Here is an 18,881-nt window from a genome sequence, read left to right as displayed (position 1 = left end):
TTCTGTGCCGCAGTTGCTGTCCTCATTCACCCTGTATATGTCCAGTAGTCCCCCTTAATAGGCACCGCTCTTTGTGGCTTTACAACTGCCCCTTTCCTGCTTGCCCCCCCATTCCTGTCTGCAGCAGGAGGGGCTTGGCTTTGCCCATCCTTCCTGCTGCCGCTGGTGATGGGTCAGGCACTGACCTGTCCAGGCTGAGACTGAAGGCCACACCATCTCCCTAGAGCCTGAGAACTGTCCTCTCTCCTCAAGAAACTAGGGACTTCCAAAAGCTGGTAATTGTCATACTGCAATTTAGTGAGTCTGGATGCTTGCCAGCTACTGAAGGACTAACTGGGGTAGATGCTCCCAGATCATATCTTGGAGGACAGAAGTGTGGCTGGTGGAGCTCAGATAGGAGGGAGAAGGAACCCTCTTGAGTTTGGCCACTTGCCGAGATCCACGTGTACCAGCAGAAAAGAGCTCCTTGGCTATGCTTTTGTTGCTCTGCTGTCCAGGGAGGTTGGGTGGCGGGCTGGGAGAGAGAGGGTGACGTTTGGGCCGACTGCAGATCGCTCCTCCAATTCTTTTATAGAATCTAGGTTCTCCCCTCCCTCAAAGGCGCCACTCCACTAATTCCTTTAAAAATGAAACCACCAGAGGCCTCCTCTTTTCCTTCCCCTCTCCTTCCCCTAGTTTCCTGCCCCAATTAAAACCAGGATGGAAAGCATTCGCTGGCTGGCCCCAATTATTGTACCCCTGCCCACAGGGCGGGGCCTCTGCCGTGGCCCCTCCAGAAATTCGGCTGGTTGAACCTCCACCTTTCCCCTGCTTAGCAAACTGCCTGGCCCACCGTATTCCCCTGGGGTCGCTGCAGCCTCTGCTAGCTTGGAGGGAGGACACGGGTCTGGCTATCGTGCCGGGACTTGGCACAAAAGGACAGAGAGCCTTTCATTCTCTATGCAGAGTGTGCAGTGGCACCCTCGCATCACGGGTGAAAATGGGGAAGAGGGAGAGTGGGTGCGGTGCGAAAGTCCCGGCTCTCATACCGAGACTCCAGAATCCAGCCAGATGCCTAAGTCGCCCTTACGGAGAAAGAACTTAGCTGGGTCCCGACCCCGGGCCGCGGGAGGCGCGGGCACCGCCGGAACACCGCAGGGTGCGGGCCGCGCGCCTGGGGCGAGGCGGTGAGGAGCCGGGAGTGCGGGGCCGCCCCCCACGCGCCCCTCCCGGGCCTCCGCTCCCGCCGTGGGGCGGGGGCTGGGTGGGAGGGGGCGGGTGCCGCCGCGCGCGCACCCGCGGAGGAGCGGCCTAAGCGAGCGCGAGCCGCCCGCGTGTCGGAAGGCAGCGGGCGCTGCGCGCGGCTGGGGCATCATGGTCCCCCTGCTCCTCCTCCTCCTCCTGCTGCTGCTGCCGCCGCTGCTGCTTCGGCCGCGCCTCTGGCCGCAGCTGCGCTGGCTCACGGCGGACTTGACCTTCGCGGTGCGCGCCCTACGCTGCAAACGGGCTCTCCGAGCGCGCGCCCTGGCCGCGGCTGCCGCCGACCCGGAAGGTCCCGAGGGGGGCTGCAGCCTGGCCTGGCGCCTCGCGCAACTGGCCCAGGAGCGCCCCGCGCACACCTTTCTCGTTCACGGCGCGCGGCGCTTCAGCTACGCGGAGGCTGAGCGGCAGAGCAACCGGGCCGCGCGCGCCTTTCTACGCGCGCGAAGCTGCGGCGCGGGAGTCGGCGCCCCGGACGCGGCGGCCGGAAGCGGCGCGGCGCGGGCCGTGCGGGAAGGGGATGGCGCGGCCCCTCTGGCACCTGGGGCCACCGTGGCGCTGCTGCTCCCCGCCTGCCCAGAGTTCCTGTGGCTCTGGTTCGGGCTGGCCAAGGCCGGCCTGTGCACGGCCTTCGTGCCCACCGCCCTGCGCCGGGGTCCCCTGCTGCACTGCCTCCGCAGCTGCGCGGCGCGCGCCCTGGTGCTGGCGCCAGGTAAGGCCGGAGCGCCAACCGACGGGGGCGGGGCCAGCGCGGAAAGGGCGTGTCGGGAGGGGGACCAGAGCGGGGGTACTCGGATGGAGGCCGAACCAGCTCCCTGGGATTCGGAAAGACTGGGGAGGGATACGATTCTCAACGTTTGTCTAGAAATGCAGCTGGGTCTTTGGTTCCCCAAGAATTTCTGAAAGTCGGGCTCCAGGTCCCAGACCCGTGATGGGATGTCGATATTCTTCAACTTCTCCCAAGAGCTGTGCGGCAGGTGGGGGGTAAGGGGTGCAAATTGGCCAAGGGGTTGGGAAGACTCCTGGGTAAGGGCCAAGCTATGCTTTCCCACCCCGCCCAGAGTTCTTGGAGTCCCTGGAGCCCGACCTGCCGGCGCTGAGAGCCATGGGGCTCCGCCTGTGGGCTGCAGGCCCTCAGACCCATCCTGCTGGAATCAGCGATTTGCTGGCTGAGGCCTCAGCGGAGGGGGATGGGCCAGTGCCAGGGTACCTGTCTGCGCCCCAGAGCCTAACGGACACGTGCTTGTACATCTTCACCTCTGGCACCACGGGTGAGGGCTGTGTACCGTACTTACCTCCCAGAAACTAAGACAGGAAGGCAGGGGGTTGGAAACAGGAACTGTGACCTCCTCAGTTCCCAGGCCACCCCTGCCAACCCCCAAAGAGGGTGCTGATCCGGGCGGCCATAACCTCTCCCACTGACCCTCCGTACTTCATTTCTCTACCTCTCTCAACTTCCCACGTTTCCAGGGCAGTCCCGCCTCCCCTCTTCTCAGCTTCAGCCTTGCGTCTGCCCTTTCTGTGGGAAAGCCAGCAGGGACAGAGAGGGAGGCAGGGCTTGGAGCGCAGCGCCTTCCCTGATCTCCCCGACCACCACCCCACAGGCCTCCCCAAGGCTGCTCGGATCAGCCACCTGAAGATCCTGCAGTGCCAGGGTTTCTACCAGCTGTGCGGCGCCCGCCAGGACGATGTGGTCTACCTCGCACTCCCACTCTACCACATGTCTGGCTCCCTGTTGGGCATTGTGGGCTGCCTGGGCCTTGGTCAGTCTCCCCCACGACCCCCACTTCAGTCCTCCAGCAAACATTTGTGAAGCACCTACCGTGGGGTGCTCACCCAGGGATGTTTCCTGAGGCCTTCAGGGTAGAGAATCCGGAGGGTGGATTCTCCAGGAGGAGGAAGCAGGGACCTGCTCGCCAGGAGCAACTTGTGCAATGGAGGGGCACCGCCCACACAGACCACGTCTGAGCAACTAGGGAGGCCGACAGCTCACAGCGCCAGGGGCAAACTGGGGGAATGGCAGTGAGTGTCAGCCCAGTGGGGAGAGAGGCCCATGGAGCTGACAGTCCAGTCTTGCGGGCAGGTACGGAGGAATGACCGTCTGGGGATGGAAAGTAGGGAAAGGGCATTAACCTCCCCAAGGCCAACCTGTCACTGCTGGAAGTGAGTATCAGAGCAGGGCCTTCCCGGTGAGCTGTACTGCAGCAAAGGCTAGTGTCTGGGAAGGAGGGGGTCAGGGTTCTCCCTGAAGCCCACAACCTCCTCTCCTTCCCGCCCCTCCCTTGCTGCTTTTGGCAGGGGCCACAGTGGTGCTGAAGTCCAGGTTCTCAGCCGGTCAGTTCTGGGAGGACTGCCAGCAGCACAGGGTGACGGTGTTCCAGTACATCGGAGAATTATGCCGATACCTTGTCAACCAGCCCCCGGTGCGTGGGCACAGACCCTGGGCAGAGCCGCGGTGCCAGGGAGGTGGGCAGGTGGCAGGTGGGAGACACTGAATCAGTTTTCTGGGAGTTGGTGGGAAGGGAGCAGGGAGAAGAGAATGGCAGGGTGGGTAGGGGGCCTGGCAGGGCAGGGCAGCTGATGCCTAGTGCGCCTGAAGGCGGTCCCCGAGGAAGGTGTTTCTGGGGAACGGGAAACAGGACTTTGCTCTGGGGAGCTGGCAGTCCAGTGTTGAAGCTCCTGCCCCTTGTCCCACTCATCTCAGAGCAAAGCTGAACGTGGACACAGGGTCCGGCTGGCGGTGGGCAGTGGGCTGCGCCCAGACACCTGGGAGCGTTTCGTGCGGCGCTTTGGGCCCCTGCAGGTGCTGGAGACTTACGGACTGACCGAGGGCAATGTGGCCACCTTCAACTACACAGGACAGCGGGGCGCCGTGGGGCGAGCATCCTGGCTTTACAAGGTGAGGAGCAGAGAGGAAACTGGAGAAGCAGGGGACCAAATGGGAGCTGGTGGGGTGGGGGCTCATGCAACTGAAATGACCCAGTGCCTGGGTCTCCCTTCCCCCAGCAAGTCTTCCCCTTCTCTTTGATTCGCTATGATGTCACCACAGGGGAACCGATCCGGGACACCCAGGGGCACTGTGTGGCCACATCTCCAGGTTTGTACTGGACTTGGAGGTGGGGGGCAGGAGGCCCCGGGTGGGCAGCCACCCCTGACCCCGGTGACTCTGCCAGGTGAGCCAGGGCTGCTGGTGGCCCCGGTGAGCCAGCAGTCTCCATTCCTGGGCTACGCTGGGGGGCCAGAGCTGGCCCAGGGGAAGCTGCTGCAGGATGTCTTCCGGCCAGGGGATGTTTTCTTCAACACCGGGGACCTGCTGGTCTGTGACAGCCAAGGCTTCCTTCGCTTCCATGATCGTACTGGAGATACCTTCAGGTGCCTGCCCACGACTGAGTCCTTTCCTGGGCATCTGACCTCAACTCCCTAATCTCCAGCCCCAACCCAGCACCTCATCTAAGCTCTGATCTCAGGCCTCCCGAACACTTCTTCCCGGTGACCGCCTGGCACCCTGACCTCATCCCGACCCCTCTGGCCCCTGACTCTCACTTTTGGGTCTTTGCTCTCTGACAGGTGGAAGGGGGAGAATGTAGCCACCACAGAGGTGGCAGAGACCCTGGAGGCCCTGGATTTCCTTCAGGAGGTGAACGCCTACGGAGTCGCTGTGCCAGGTGCCCGAGCATGGGAGGTGGGGGCACCTGGCCCACTGCCCTGAATGTATCACCTGGGTGCTGGGAACATGAGACCTGGGGATGGCAGCCTCCTTGGCTGACCTGCCCCACACCCACTAGGGCATGAAGGCAGGGCTGGAATGGCGGCCCTGGTTCTGCGTCCCCCCCATTCTTTGGACCTTGTGCAGCTCTACACCCATGTCTCTGAGAACTTGCCACCTTATGCCTGGCCTCGATTCCTACGGCTACAGGTAACCAGCCCCTCCTGTGACCACTCTCCCCACACCTCTGCAGCAGTCACGGCACCTGAGCCCCACAGAGGAACCCCCCTCTGAAGAGAATGGACAGTTCCTTCCCAGACATGCACTTCCTCCCCTCCATGCCCTGCGCTCCTCCTCCCAGCCTGGCTCCTTCACCCTCCGCCCTTGGCTCTGGCCTCATACTCCCTTTTCCCGGGCCTGACCCTTAGCAAAATTCAGGCAGCTCACCCGAACCACCTGGGCAGAACACCCCTTCCTTCAGCTGCCCTTGACGCCCCCTCCCAGGACTCTCTAGCCACCACAGAGACCTTCAAGCAGCAGAAGGTACGAATGGCAAAGGAGGGCTTTGACCCAAGCACGCTGTCCGATCCGCTCTACATCCTGGACCAGGCTGGGGGAGCCTACTTGCCCCTCACACCTGCCCGGTACGGGGCCCTCCTAACTGGCAACCTTCGCATCTGAGAGCCTCCATGCCGAGCGCCCAAGGCGCTACTTTGTGGGGTAGGGGCATTGCAGGCCTGTAGGGGCTGTCAGGGGCCTTTTCTATACCAGATTTGTAATCATTATTTTGTAATAAATGGGGCTGGAGCCAAGCTGGCTCTGCCTTTTTGACCTACAGTCCCCGTGTGTAGACCTGCTTTTCCACCTGCTGTTTTCTCCCGGCACAGAGCCGCAGGCACCCCTGCCCTGACTTTGTGTGGCCTGAGCTTGGGGTCCGGTCCTGGCGTTCTTCCTCTCGGGTTCTCCTTGTCCTTGGAGAACCCTGGTGACTCATGTCTGTCTGTGCTCGAGTGTGTCCCATCCCGGTTTCACTCCCTGGGTCCAGGGCCCCCACTGTTCTCCCTGGGGAGCCGGAGGACACAAAGGGCTAGCTCGAATGGCAGAGGTGGACAGAAGCCCAGAACCACGGCCTGCTGTGGCAGCCAGAAAGTCTCACAGACAGCTATAGTGGGTTGGAGAAGAGTCTTAACCAGGCCAAACAAGTTTAATTTCAGGACATTCTAGATGCCCCTCTGCTCACAGCTGTCTCTGATGAGCCCAGCAGCAAGTGGGAAGGTTGGCGCCATTCAGATGTTTATAATTCTAGTCGTAGCCATACATTCCCAGAAGTAGCAGCCCAGAAGTAGACTGGGGCCTCAAATTCTGGGGAGGGTTTGACCGAAGCTCACCCTTGGAGCAGGGTGCATGTGTGCACGTGGCGGCGGGCAGGTTGGGGAATCAAAAGGAAAGAGGCCTCTCCCTGGCCCGGACAGGAAGTTCATCCTTTAAAAACTTGAAATGATGGAGTGCCCACTTCTACATTTTTGCTTTCCCTTGGTTGTCTTTCCCCTTCCAACTCGTCTTCCCAACCTGAGAGGTCGGGACGCGCCACACAGCCAGCCTTGGGTCCCTGTGGCTGACCTTCCTGGTCCATAACATACACCTCGCCCCACCCTCTACTGACAAACCCAATTCAGCATCACCCACAGGCGAGGTGCACACTGAGGTGTAGGTGACACCTTCACGCACTGAACTACAAATGAGAGATTTAGCTCATTGTGCTTCTAACCCACCCCAGGATGAGAGCAATAGCTGGGGTATTGCTGGAGGTGATGTGCAGTGGCATGGGGGATGGGGGGCAGCACTTGGCTGGCAGGATGCACCTCCTGCAGCTGCCCTCTGACCACTTTGACTCAGCCCAGGTGTCCCAGAAAGCTGGAGCCAAGCAGCCATCCCCTCCCTTGGAACAGCTCACAGTTCTTTCCCCACAGTCCCTGTTTCATTCAGTCTGAGTCTGTGCCGTCCCGTGTGGAAGTGCTGGCCACCTTGGCCTATCACATGCTTGAAATGTGGTTGATCTGAAGCACGAGGTGCTGCCGGTGTAAAACATACACTAGTTTCAAATACTTAGTACCCAAAAAACCTAAAAGTATTTCCTTAATAATTGTTTTACATCATTCACCTGTTGACTACTACTTTGGATGCGCTGTGTTAAATAAACTATATTAAAATAAATGTCACTCGTTTATTTTTACTTTTGTAAATGTGGCTACTAGAAAATTTAGAATTGTATATGAGCCACATTGTATCTCTGAGGAAGAGCGCTGGGCTGAATCATGTCCCCACACCTCACTCTGCAGACCTGTAAAACTGAGCATAACGTATCAGGTGCACCTGCACGGCGCCTGCTCTGGGGCCACTGCACTCCAGCAAGGACAGCTGGAGGGTGGCGTTCTGGCCAGTGGGCAGAGTCCTGGGCTGGAGACAGCACTCGGTCCTCCAGACCCAGCCTCAGCTCTGAACCAGCTTTGTCACAGCAGCATAGCTAGTAGAAACAGAGCTGCAAGACACACACTTTTGATCTAAAAGAATTAGGTTTTCCATTTGCCACAATTAAAAGTAAAAATTTTGATGAATTAGGTTTTCCTACAAAAATCCTGAAATGAAATGGAATTATGAGACAATTTGCAGACATGAAATAGGTTGCTCCTCATGTGGTGGGAAGGTGGTGGAACCGGAGAACTGTGTCACCCTGTCCTCAGATAATGGCAACGTTCTCTCTCAGCTTTGTGTCTCTGGGTTCCCTGGGGTTCCATGCGTCCTCGGGGAACCGAGGTGAAAGGGCACTGGGTTCAACAAAGCACGTGCCTGTTTTTTTCATAGCTAGTGGGCTAAAGACGTTCTTTTGTATTTTCACATGATTGAAAACAACAAGAAAGTATTTTATAACATGCATGCAAACATTGTATGAGATTCGGATTTCAGTGTCCATAAGCAGTTTTATTGAACAGGCGAGGCTCACTTCTTGATATGTCGTCCATGACCGCTTTTGTGCTTACAAAAACGGATTTGAATAGTTGTTGACAGGGACCCACGGCCTGCAAAGCCTGAAATATTTACTGTGGCCAGTGACAGAAACGCTCAGCCCTCCCCTGCTCTAGGGCGTCGGGCGGCGCAGTCTTTCCTGCGCAAAGGACAGGAAGCCCACGGCGATGCACGGAGCGGGGAAATGGTGACAGCGACGATCGGGGAGGCCCGCCGGGAGGCACCTGGTGACCGCTCCCTGTGGGAGTTAGCGGAAAGTTCCCAGCCTCGGGCGCTGTCCGAAACCACCACGTGGAGAAAGGCCGTAAGGCGCCGGCAGCTGGCTCCTTTCCAAGCACCCACCGGCCAGTAGGACCTGCCTGCCAACACCCGGCTTCCGGGCGCACGCGTGGGCTCGCGGCTCCGCTCGCGAAGTGGGTGGGACAGGCCCCCAGGAGTGGGAGGAGTGTTGCCAGTGGGCGGGGCGAGCCCCTCCGCTCCACCAGTCCCAGAAAGGCGCCTGCGCAGTTGTGCGCCGCCGTCTCTACCCACAGCCTCTCGTAAAATAGAAAAATGAGGGGAGGGCGGGGGCCAAAATATCTGGAGTTCTCCTCTTTGGGCCTCTAGGAGCCAAACGCGGCGGCAAATTTTTTTTTAATTCAGATGCCATAAAATTCATCCTTTACTGTATAAAAGTTCCGTGTTTTTAGCATATTCATAAATTTGTGCAATCATAGCTGCTAATGTAGAATATTTTCATCTCCCCAAAAGAAATCCCTACCCATTAAACCGCTACCAACCTTTCCATCTTCACCCCAATCCCTGGCAACCACTAATCTATATTCTGTTTCTATGAATTTGCCCACCCAGGACATTCTGTATAAATGGAATCACAGAATATGTGGCCTTTTGTGTCTGGTTTCGTTCACTTAGCATAAAATTTTCAAGCTTCATCCATGTTGTAGCATGTGTCAGTACTTTATCCCTTTTTTAGTTTAATAATTTACTGAGGTAAAATTCACATAATGTGAGATGAACTGTTTTAAAGTGAACAACTCAGTGGCATTTAGTACAATCACAGTGTTGTGAAATCACTAACTCTGGTTTCAAAACATTCCCATTATTCCAAAGTAAAAGCCCTTATCCACTCAGCAGGTTCTCCCCATTACCCTCTCCCTCCAGTTGGAAACCACCAATCTGCTGTCTGTATGGATTTATCTTTTCCGGATATTTCATATAAATGGAATGATACACTGTGTGACCTTTTGTGTGTGTACGGTGACTGCCACATAACATAATGCTTTTGAGGTTCATTCCCGTTGTGTCACATCTCAGTACTTCCATCTCTTTATGGCCAAAAAATATTCTCTTGGATGTATATACCACAATTTGTTTATCCAATCACCAGTTTGCAGAATTTGGACTGTTTCCACTTTTTTGGCTCTTTGAAAAAACTGTTAATAAATATTCATGTACAAGTTCTTCTATGGCCATGTATTTTCAGTTATTTTGGGTAACTATATATATATATTATATAACTATAACTAGGAATGGAATTGCTGGGTCTTTGAGGGACTACCAAACTATTTTCCACGGTGGCTGCACCATTTTACATTCCCACCAGCAGTGTGTGAGGGCTTGTTTTGCTACATCCTAACACTTGTTATTGTCTTTCAACTTCAGAGATCCTTTGGAGAAATACCTATTCAAATTATTTCCTTGTTTCTTGATTGGGTTATTTGCCTTGTTATTGCTGAGTTATGAGAGTTTCTTGTATTGCCAGTTCCCGATCAGATATACCGTTTGCAAATAATTTCTCTCGTTCTGTGAATTGTTTTTCGTTTCACTGATAGTGTTCTTTGAAGCACAAAGATTTTAAATTTTGATGGAGTACAGCTTATTTTTTGTACAGGGAGTATATATTGCAATAGTTAGTTTTTCCCTAAGGACAAATAAAGATAAAAAGATATGTTACATTTCACTTGGTAGTATATTTGTGAAAGGCACTGTCGATGCTATTTTTGAAAATATTTTATGGTATGTATACATATTTTTTATTATCAAATGTATATTAGAGTGGTTCAACAGTCCCCCTCCCCCTCCTCTGCCCCTATCCCCTCCCTTCCCCCTTGGTAACCACTAGTCACTTCTTGGTGTCTATGAGTCTAATGCTGTTTTGTTCTTTCTGTTTTGCTTTGTGTTTATATTCCACAAATAAGTGAGATCATATGGTATTTGTCTTTTTCCACCTGGCTTATTTCACTGAGAATAATACCCTCTAGATCCATCCATGTTGTTGCAAGTGGCAGGATTACTTTTCTTCTTATGGCTGAATAATATTCCATTGCGTATATGTACCACATCTTCTTTATCCATTCATTTACTGATGGACACTTAGGTTGCTTATGATATATTGTATAATAATAATACACAGTTTAGGAGTCACTGTTTGCAGAGCAAGAGAAAAAAAGATAAAAATATAAAATAAAATACATAAATGAAGTAAAAATCTTCCAATGTTACTAAAAAAGCCTGGAAGCAATGGACAATCTGACAACAGTGAGACCTCCTAACGCCCAGTTCCTTGGAGGAAACGTTGACTCCAGGTCTGGGGCAGGAAGTACTCAGGGTGAGCCTTGGAGCATCTCGTGCCAGAAAGCAGATCTCAAAGAATGAGATAAGAGCAAAAGGACACAGCGCCCCCCACTGCCGAATACGGGGCAATTGGAACATCGGAAAGATTCATGAATGCACTTGAAACTGGATATACAAAATGGAGCAGTTCAGAGGGATTACTAAAGTGAGAGGGGGGGGGCGCTGGGTAAGCACAGACTGCTGACTCTGCAAATGAAAGAACCAAGCGTTTGTCCTTGTGTGAACTGTTATTTCCTATGTGTATCTTTCCTGTGTGAATTGTATTTCAGGGTTGCCAAATTGTCCTAGTTGATGAGGGGAGGTTTTTCTTTACAAAAGAAGTAACTTCCAGTTACTAAGTGAGAAAGGAATGATAGAATTTGGAAACCTTTCACTCGGCATCCCCTAAAGAAAAACTGAGTCAGGCAACTACCATAGGTGAATAAGGCTATCAGATGAGCAGCTGATGGAAATCTTACAATGGACAGGTGAGGTTGTTCCCACCTGAAACCCTTAAACTTAGAATCACTGAAAGTGGGATCAGCAGACATTGTGCTCTTCCTGAGGAAAGGAACATGCCGCTCCCAGCACCGCCTCTACAGTCGTCTTCCCTAAGAGTGGATCCTGAACCTCACCAGCCTCTACAGCCAACATCTCTAGAGGGATGAACATATACAGAGGAACATATTCAGTGGAACATATTCAGTAATACCAAAGAAATCAGAGAGATCCAGAATACGGGTAATTCTACATGAAAATTTATCCCAGCTCCTCAGTGACGCAATGAGACATAAGGTGAGGAGGGAGGGTGATCTAAATTGGATCCTCAAGAGGCAGAACAGCCACGTGGAGTGTATTGTTCCTGATTAAAAAGCAATGACAACAGAGTAAAAAGACATTTTTGAGACAATCAGGGAAATCTGATTATGGACTAGGTATTAGGGGAACATTAATATTATATATATATATTAATACTAAGAAATTGTGGTTGCATTTATTAGATATGATAATGATGCGGTTATGGAAAAAAATGTATTTTTAAAAGATCACCTAAGTACCTAGGTGTGAAATGAGATAATGTCCAGGACTTTTCTTCAGCAAAGGGGAGACTGAGGGAAGATGCATCCAGCAGAGGGAAAGAGAACAGGCTGTGCGAAGCCCCATGACTGGCAGGAGCCAAGGTGAGATGAGGCAGATGGGGCAGGGGGGTTTGGCAGGACTGCAGGGGACTGGGCCCTGTAAACCCTGGAAGGAACTGCCATTACCTTCCATGGGGGGGATGTTGAGACCCCAGCGTGAGGGGGACTGCTCAGGGCAGGCAAGTTGTGGATAAAGTGAAGGTTCTTACGGCCAGGATTCTCACCTGGCCCTGGTCGGTTTGCTCACTACCCATGTGTGGGCAATACGTTGCTATTGACTCTATATAAAGAGCTCCGCCCAGTGCTCTGGGCCACACGGTGGCAGGGCCGCAAGGCTGCTGCAGGGCTGCAGGAGAGCAGAGACTGGAGTGGCGGCAGAGCCGAGGACAGAGACTGAGATGGCTGCGGGGACAGAGGGGCCCAGAGGCAGAGCCCGGTTTGCTGCACGCAGACTTGCTCTGAGTGGACGGGATTCTAGTGACTGACCTGCCACCGTGGGAATAAAGTTGGGTATAAACCCTTTCCCCCCAAGAACGTTTCATCGTCATTCCTCAGTCTCACTGAATCCATAGTGAACTTGTCCAGGGCTGAAACCCACTGGCAAGACACAAGTGTCAGGGCACATGCTCAGGGCTGCAGTGGGGAGAGTGGTGAGGGGACAGTCCTGAGGGCTGGAGGCCGCTTTCTGCTCCACTCTGCACGGGGATCAGCCACACTGGGGTTCAGAAAGGGGATGTGGGCCAGACGGAGGGGGTTCTGAGCATGGGTTTGCAATGTCATCTTGCCCTAACAAGCGCTGGCAGAGAGCCCGCCATGTGCTCTAGGCGCTGGGCGCGCAGCAGGGAGCGCTCGGGGTCTCCTGGCACCTCCTCCCCGTGCTGTCTGCCGGCCTCGGCCACTTGAAAGGACTCCTATGACCACACTGGGCCCGCCTGGGACGATCCAGGATAAGCCCCTTCTTTTCAGGTCAGGTGATTAGCAGCCTTAGTTTCATCCACCCTCGACTCCCTTCTGCCAGGTAGCCTGACATATTCACAGGTTCTGGATTGGGATGTGGATCCCTTCAGGGGCCACCGTTTCACCTGCCACAGAAGAGGAGACAGATGGAGGCAGGAGAAAGGGTTTGGAGAGATACAGAGAGCCTGGTTGCGAGCAGAGTGAGAAAGGAGACCTGAGTCCCACGTGTGCTTGAGAAATCCCCAGGAGGATTTAGTCAGCCACAGAGACCTTCCAGGGAAGTCACTCCAGAAAAGCCCGGGGCTGTTCAGGGTTGGGCCTGTTGTGAACCAACGGGGAGGGCAGCAGCTGTCCCCAAAGCAATCCTGCCAGCGATCCTGAGCGTGGAGGCTCTTATGGGCTCGATCCCTGGACTGAACTTCCCAACAAGGAGCTCAAGGGGCGTATGCAAATGCGCGTGGGAATGTGAGTGTTTATACTTGTGGGGGCTGGGGGATGCTTTCCTCAAATTCTCAAAGGGGCTGGGGAGCAACAAAAAGTTAACTCGTACCTTTTAGTTACTAAAAGAAGTACTTAACATGTAAAATGCTGCATCCACTTGGCAGTTCCTCAAAATGCAGTTACCATGTGACCCAGCAATTCGGTTCCTAGGTATATGTACTTAAGAGCACTAAAAACCTATAGCCACACAAAACTTGTACACAAATGTTCATAGCAGCATTATTTGTAATAGCCAAAATGAGGAACAGCTCCCATATCATCTGTTCATGGATGCCCCTTGAAGACACTACGTTAAATGAAAGAAGCCAGGCACAGGGACCACAAGCAGTATGATTCCTGTTACAGGAGATGTCCAAAATAGGCAAACCCACGGGTACAGTACCTGGGAGCGATTGTTACTGGGGACAACAACGTTTCTTTAGGGGGTGATGAAAACGTTCTAAAATAGGTTACAGGGATGGTTGTGCAACTCTGTAAATACGCTAAAACCATTGAACGGTGCAGCTTAAACAGGTCATCTTAATGGTATATAAATTATCTCAGACAAACTATTCTTAAAACGAAGGAGAAGGAGAGGTGCTTAGCTCTTACAGTTCAAGTCCTCCTAATTCTGGAAGATGGTTCTGGCCCGTCTTCCCATTTTACAGGTGAAGGAATCTCCTTGAGGCGAGGGGTCCCAGACCAACGCAAGATGGCTGGTTGGTGACGGAGTCTGGACTTGATCCCGGTCCTCTGCACTGGTCGTTCTTCATCCTGTGTTTTCAGAGGTGACAAGGCAAGTGCTGTAGGTAAGGAGGTGACAAGGCCACCCTGTCGGTGTTGGAGAGGGGGTAGTTCTGACAGCAGCAGGGGACACCAGGTAGGGAAGGCGGCATGATCAGACCCCGAACATGCTCACCAGCTCCACTCTTTCCAAAGCCCCTGCCTCATTTAATCCTCCCAGTCATGGGGCAAGCTGTTTCTATCACACATCCACCCCCATCTGATAAATGAAGAGGGTCAGAGAGGTCAAATTGCCTACTAAGGACATACAGCCCGACAACGATTTGTCTCACTCTCCCTGACTTCAGGACCTGTGGTCCATTTCCTGTGCAGCCTGCTCTGACTCAGGGGGCCACTGTGGGGAAGGAGGGGAACCCGCACTGGAAGCTCTGTGACACAGAGATGCTGGGCTGGGTGAGCAGGCCGAGCCGGCAGGATGATGAGAGTGCCTCTGAGTAAGGTGGGCAGGCCGGGAGGAGGCTGAGCACGCTATGCTGAAGACAGGCGAGCGGCTCATGATGAAGAGACAGGGGCACAGCCTAAGCTCGGCAGGGTGACCCCAGCCACAGAAGCTGAGGGGAAAGCGTGAGCTGATGGGGACTGGGGAGACTGGGTCCAGGGCCAGACTGGCCAGAGCCTCTGGGGACCCAACCAGATTTCCCACCCCTGCTTTTTCTCCTTATCCTCTTTCACCCCCACCCTCATACTTCCTCTGGCATCTTTCTGGAAACTCTGCCTTTTAGGGGGAGGGTGCCGTTTAGGGGAGATCCTGACGAAATGACAAGTCTCAAAGTCAGCCCCTTTCAGAGACATGGGTAGCCCTCCTTTTTGCAGGTTTTAGATGGTCAGCCCAGCAAGGGGAGGGAGTCTGGCCTCTTTCTTCTTTTAGGATGGGGCTGTGGAGACTAGGTCCCCACTTCCCGCCGCTGGCTGCCTCTTGGCCCCTGACAGCCCCAGTCCATTGTCCTAGCAATCATGGAGAGGACAGCTTCGTAAAGTAACACTATGAATTGTGGGGGTTGCTGGGGCCATGAACCAGGCTAAGGGGATGAGCTCCCCCACACTGGGCCCTAGCTCAGCACCTAGGACAGCGACTCTGCCAGGAGGCTAGGGGTGCTGGCCCCTCTCTGGAACCCCCGAATTAGACTCCAAGCCACCCCTGCGCAAGCCCTGGATCCCCAGACATGAGCTTAGTGGAGCAGATGCTCCAGCTGTGCCTAGAGCTTCACTCATTCTGTTGAAGGTTGAGAGGGGGTAAGGGGTGGGTCTTGGTCCCGGAGAGAAGTCTGAAGGCTGGGAAAGGGGCAGAGCGGGCTTGACCCCCGACTTGCCCTGCTCTTGGCCTCTGCCCCTCCCCTGTCCCCGCCCCAATTGTCTCGGTGTCTGGGTCTGGCCCTGGAGGAGGGGACAGTGGGGATGGGGGTGGAGAGGGGGCTCAAGGAGGAAAGAGACCAGCTCCTGGGAAGACAGAGCAAAGGACAGCAGCCTCCAGCCTTGACCCCAGGCCTCGCCCGCCCAGAGCCCAGGCTCCGCAGAGCACACCAGAGCCCCCACCCTGTGCCCCCTCCCAGTGCGGGGAGGGGAATGCCCAGAGCCGGGCCCCAGGCTGAAGGGGACATGGGGCCCCTGCTGTTCCTGCTGCTGCTCCAGAACAGCGGTAAGGTGGGCGGGGGTGCTGGAGGAGTAGGGAGCTCAGGGCAGCTGCTCCAGACCAAGTAAGGTGGGCGGGGGTGCCAGGGGCTGGGGAGTAGGGAGCTCAGGGCAGCGCAAGGTTGGGGGAGAGCCAGATGAGAAACAGGGAGGCCTAGGGTGGGAGGGCTGGGAGGCAGGGTGCAGGAGAGAGGGGTAAGGACTTAGGGTGGCCTGAGCTGAAAGCACAGGCTGCAGGGGAGAGCCCTGTGGGGGGAGAGCCTCTGGGAAGCAAAGAGCCACAAGGGGAGGGTGAGGAGGGGCTGACAGGCAGAGGGCCCAGCAGAGGCAGGGGCCTAAAGGTCTCCCCACAGATGTCCCTGGGGGTGCTGAAGCTGGCTGAGCCCTGGGCCTGCCGCCTCTGGCCCTGAGAGGCCACCATCAGCTCCCCACAAGCAGCCCCATCAGCTGGGCTGGTCCAGTCAGGCCTTGCAGGCTGAGTTACCATAGTTATGGGGTTGAGCGTTTGGGGGCCTGTGCATTGTGGGTTCACAGCTCTCTTGATGCATTCAGTGCACAGCAGGGCACAGTGCTTCCTGAGGTGGTGTCTGGTGCCTTATGCTTGTGTATTTGTGACTTGGAGTCTGTAGGGACATCCATATGTAACCTGTGTTTGTGAGAAACATGTCATATGTCAGAACTTGTGTCTGGGATGGAAACCGTGTCTAGAACGTGGGGTGGCCTGTGAGGTTGGGATTTTTAATTCAAGTGTGTGTGTGTCTGAATGAGTGTATGAGCTTAAGTGAGTTCCTTCCCTATTCAGAGTCCTGCTGGTGGCAGGGGGAGGGGAAGCGCTAGGAGTCCTGGGAAGCTGACCCTGGGGCACATAGGCAGATGGCATGGCAGGGGAGGGAAGGGGTGACCCCACTGTGCCTCCGGGAGCACAGTGCCCATGCCTGGCCCCTGACCTCGGCATTGTGCCCGCCACACCCCCTCTCACTTGCCAGGGCCAGGGTGAAAGGGACCATCAATCACGGTGGCCTGCTGGGCCACCCTTGCCGCCAGCCAGCCTAGCCCTGCCCCTCAGACTGCCGGGCCCTGCCTCCCTCCCTTGCAGCCCCAAAGTGCCCCATAAGTCCTGCCTCCCTGCCCCTTGCCCAGCCTGGGAGCGGTGGTGGTGGGCCAGGAGGCCACCATGTCCCCGCCTCACTCACTGTCTCATGGGTCGCGCTGCAGGCTCTGAGCTGGCCTTTGTGCAGGGGCCGGGGACGCGGTGGCCATGTGGGAGTACCCGCTGGTGCTGCCCTGCCAGATGGAGGGTGGGCCACCTGTGTGCATTTCCTGGCAGTAGGATGGGCTGGCCCTGGCCCACAACAGCGGTGCGACCCCGATGGTGGATGGCTCCCTGCCCACCCACCGGAGCCCTCCCTCCTGTGCCCATGAGTACCACTGTGCGGTCCTGAACCGCTACGGGCAGCTGGTGTGAGCCGGTGGGCCCCGGGGCAGCTGGCGAGTAAGTACCCAGGCTGCTCCTGGGGGTGGGGACGGGAGTGCACGGGGCACCCACAGAGGGCGTCAGTGGGGCACAGCACTGCCCAAGGCGGGCCTGGGTACTAGCGCCCAGGGTACTTTCAGGGGCTTACAAAATTCCTAAATTTCAATTTCTTTAAAACCAGAAGAAAAAAGTGAATATAATCATGAACATATAATAATAAGTTCAGTCTGGATCATATTTGTTTTTATACCAACAGAATTTTAAAATAAAACTTTAAATGGTTTTTATGGAGGAGGGCAAGGTACTTATGGCCCACAAAAGTCATAGATGTGAGACTGTGGGGTTGCATGGTGACCAGGTGGAAGTGGCAGATGTGGGCACAGAGGAGGGCGTCGGGGCTATGGGACACAACTGCTGGGGGAGAGCCCTGGACCAGCTCTGAGGGTGCTCAGGTTGTTCCCTGGGTCTCCCCAGGTCTGTCCCACTTCCACCGACACCCCAAGTCTGTAGAGGTGGAACAGGGTGCAGTTGCCCGCCTCCAGTGCCTGATCCGGTGGGTGCCTGAGCCCTCCATTTCTTGGGAGCACAATGGCTTGGCCCTGCGAACTGCCGACCACCGGTGAGCACCAGCCAGTAGTGTGGTGGGCAGTGGGCTGAGAGCCAACTAGCAGGCTGTGGACCCCTGACTTCTACATCCTCAGGGTCACACTGCTGCGTGGTGGCATCCTGCGTATCACCAGCATGAGCCAGGCTGACATGGGCACCTACCACTGCATGACATGCAATGTGGTCAATACTTGCTACAGCCAGGATGCCCAGCTGATCCTGAGCAGTAAGCAAGGACCAGGGGACTCCCAGTGGGCCCTGGGCAGAGAAGAGAGTAGGACCCAGGAGTGGGTGTCGTTGATGCAACTGTATGCAGTGTGGACACTCTGAAGACAAACATTTGGAGCACCTACTACATGAGGCCCAGCGCTGCTTGGCAGAGTACAGCCATAAGCAAATTGAACAGGCTGGGGCAGCAAGGGCTTCCTGGAGCTTACAACCCAGTAGAGACGGAGGTGCTGCAAGAAACCAGGGCAGGGGCCTCGAACTCAGCCGTGGGCCACGGGCAAGGGATGGTCAGGGGCTTCAGGAGTGAGCAATACTATACTGGGCGTTGAAGGGTAGGGAGAGGGGCAGGAAGGTGGAAAGGGGGACATTTCTGGCATTTCCTTGTGTAAAAGCACAAGGGTGAGAATTGTGCAGTTTATGGAGGCAGTTCCATGTTGCTGGCCCTTAGAATGGGCAGGATTCAGGGTAACAAAGAAATGATGTAGAAAAGGTAGGCAAGGCCCATCACGAAAAGGAGTTTGGACTTGATCCAGCTTTAGAGTCGGGGCTCAGAGTCAGCCTGTGTCCCAGGTGCGAGCAAGTCTGTGTGTTTGCATGCATGTGCACGCGTGAACATGGCTGTGCATTTACATGCTTCGTCTGTGGGGTGAGAATGCACATAGGTTTGTAGGTGAGATGAAATATCGAGGACTTCCCCAAATACAGGCCAAGTGGGTGGGAGAGTTTTGCGCCCAAAGTGAGGGTCGCAGCACAGCCTGTGGGGCTGGTGCCTGGCAGTGTGCCCCCCCACCTCCCACAGCCTGAAGCCAAGCTACCACAGGTGTCCGTGGGGGGAGGCCTGCCTGATTCCTCCACTAGGGGGCCTCACAGCGCAGATAACTAGGGAACCTGGGACTGTACAAGATGCTCCCCACGGACTTGAAAAACATCTCTGACAAAATTTCACCAAAAGGTGTATAATTTTTGCATTGAAGACTGAAAA

General features: G+C 55.2%; 1 protein-coding gene across 3 annotated transcripts; it reads left to right on the top strand.

Moving 5' to 3' along the window:
• Window positions 1-832: 832 nt before the first annotated feature.
• On the top strand, window positions 833-5,797 carry SLC27A3 (solute carrier family 27 member 3). Of its 3 annotated transcripts, XM_017660571.3 has the most exons (10): window positions 886-1,951; window positions 2,301-2,510; window positions 2,844-3,002; window positions 3,538-3,662; window positions 3,944-4,138; window positions 4,246-4,336; window positions 4,413-4,611; window positions 4,807-4,904; window positions 5,025-5,155; window positions 5,450-5,797. In XM_017660571.3, the coding sequence occupies exons 1-10, from the start codon at window positions 1,354-1,356 to the stop codon at window positions 5,624-5,626; spliced, it is 1,983 nt and encodes a 660-aa protein (XP_017516060.3). In that variant the 5' UTR covers window positions 886-1,353; the 3' UTR covers window positions 5,627-5,797. The 3 variants fall into 3 exon arrangements, with proteins under 3 accessions (XP_073078193.1, XP_073078192.1, XP_017516060.3); XM_073222092.1 differs by having other exon boundaries at window positions 833-1,951; window positions 4,289-4,611; window positions 5,093-5,155; XM_073222091.1 differs by having other exon boundaries at window positions 872-1,951; window positions 4,289-4,611.
• Window positions 5,798-18,881: the final 13,084 nt, after the last annotated feature.

Source organism: Manis javanica, chromosome 14 (assembly GCF_040802235.1).
Source record: "Manis javanica isolate MJ-LG chromosome 14, MJ_LKY, whole genome shotgun sequence".
In the NCBI taxonomy this organism is placed as follows: Eukaryota; Metazoa; Chordata; class Mammalia; order Pholidota; family Manidae; genus Manis; species Manis javanica.
The sequence above is the reverse complement of the archived record's forward strand: the minus strand, read 5'-3'. Positions and strand labels throughout refer to the sequence as shown.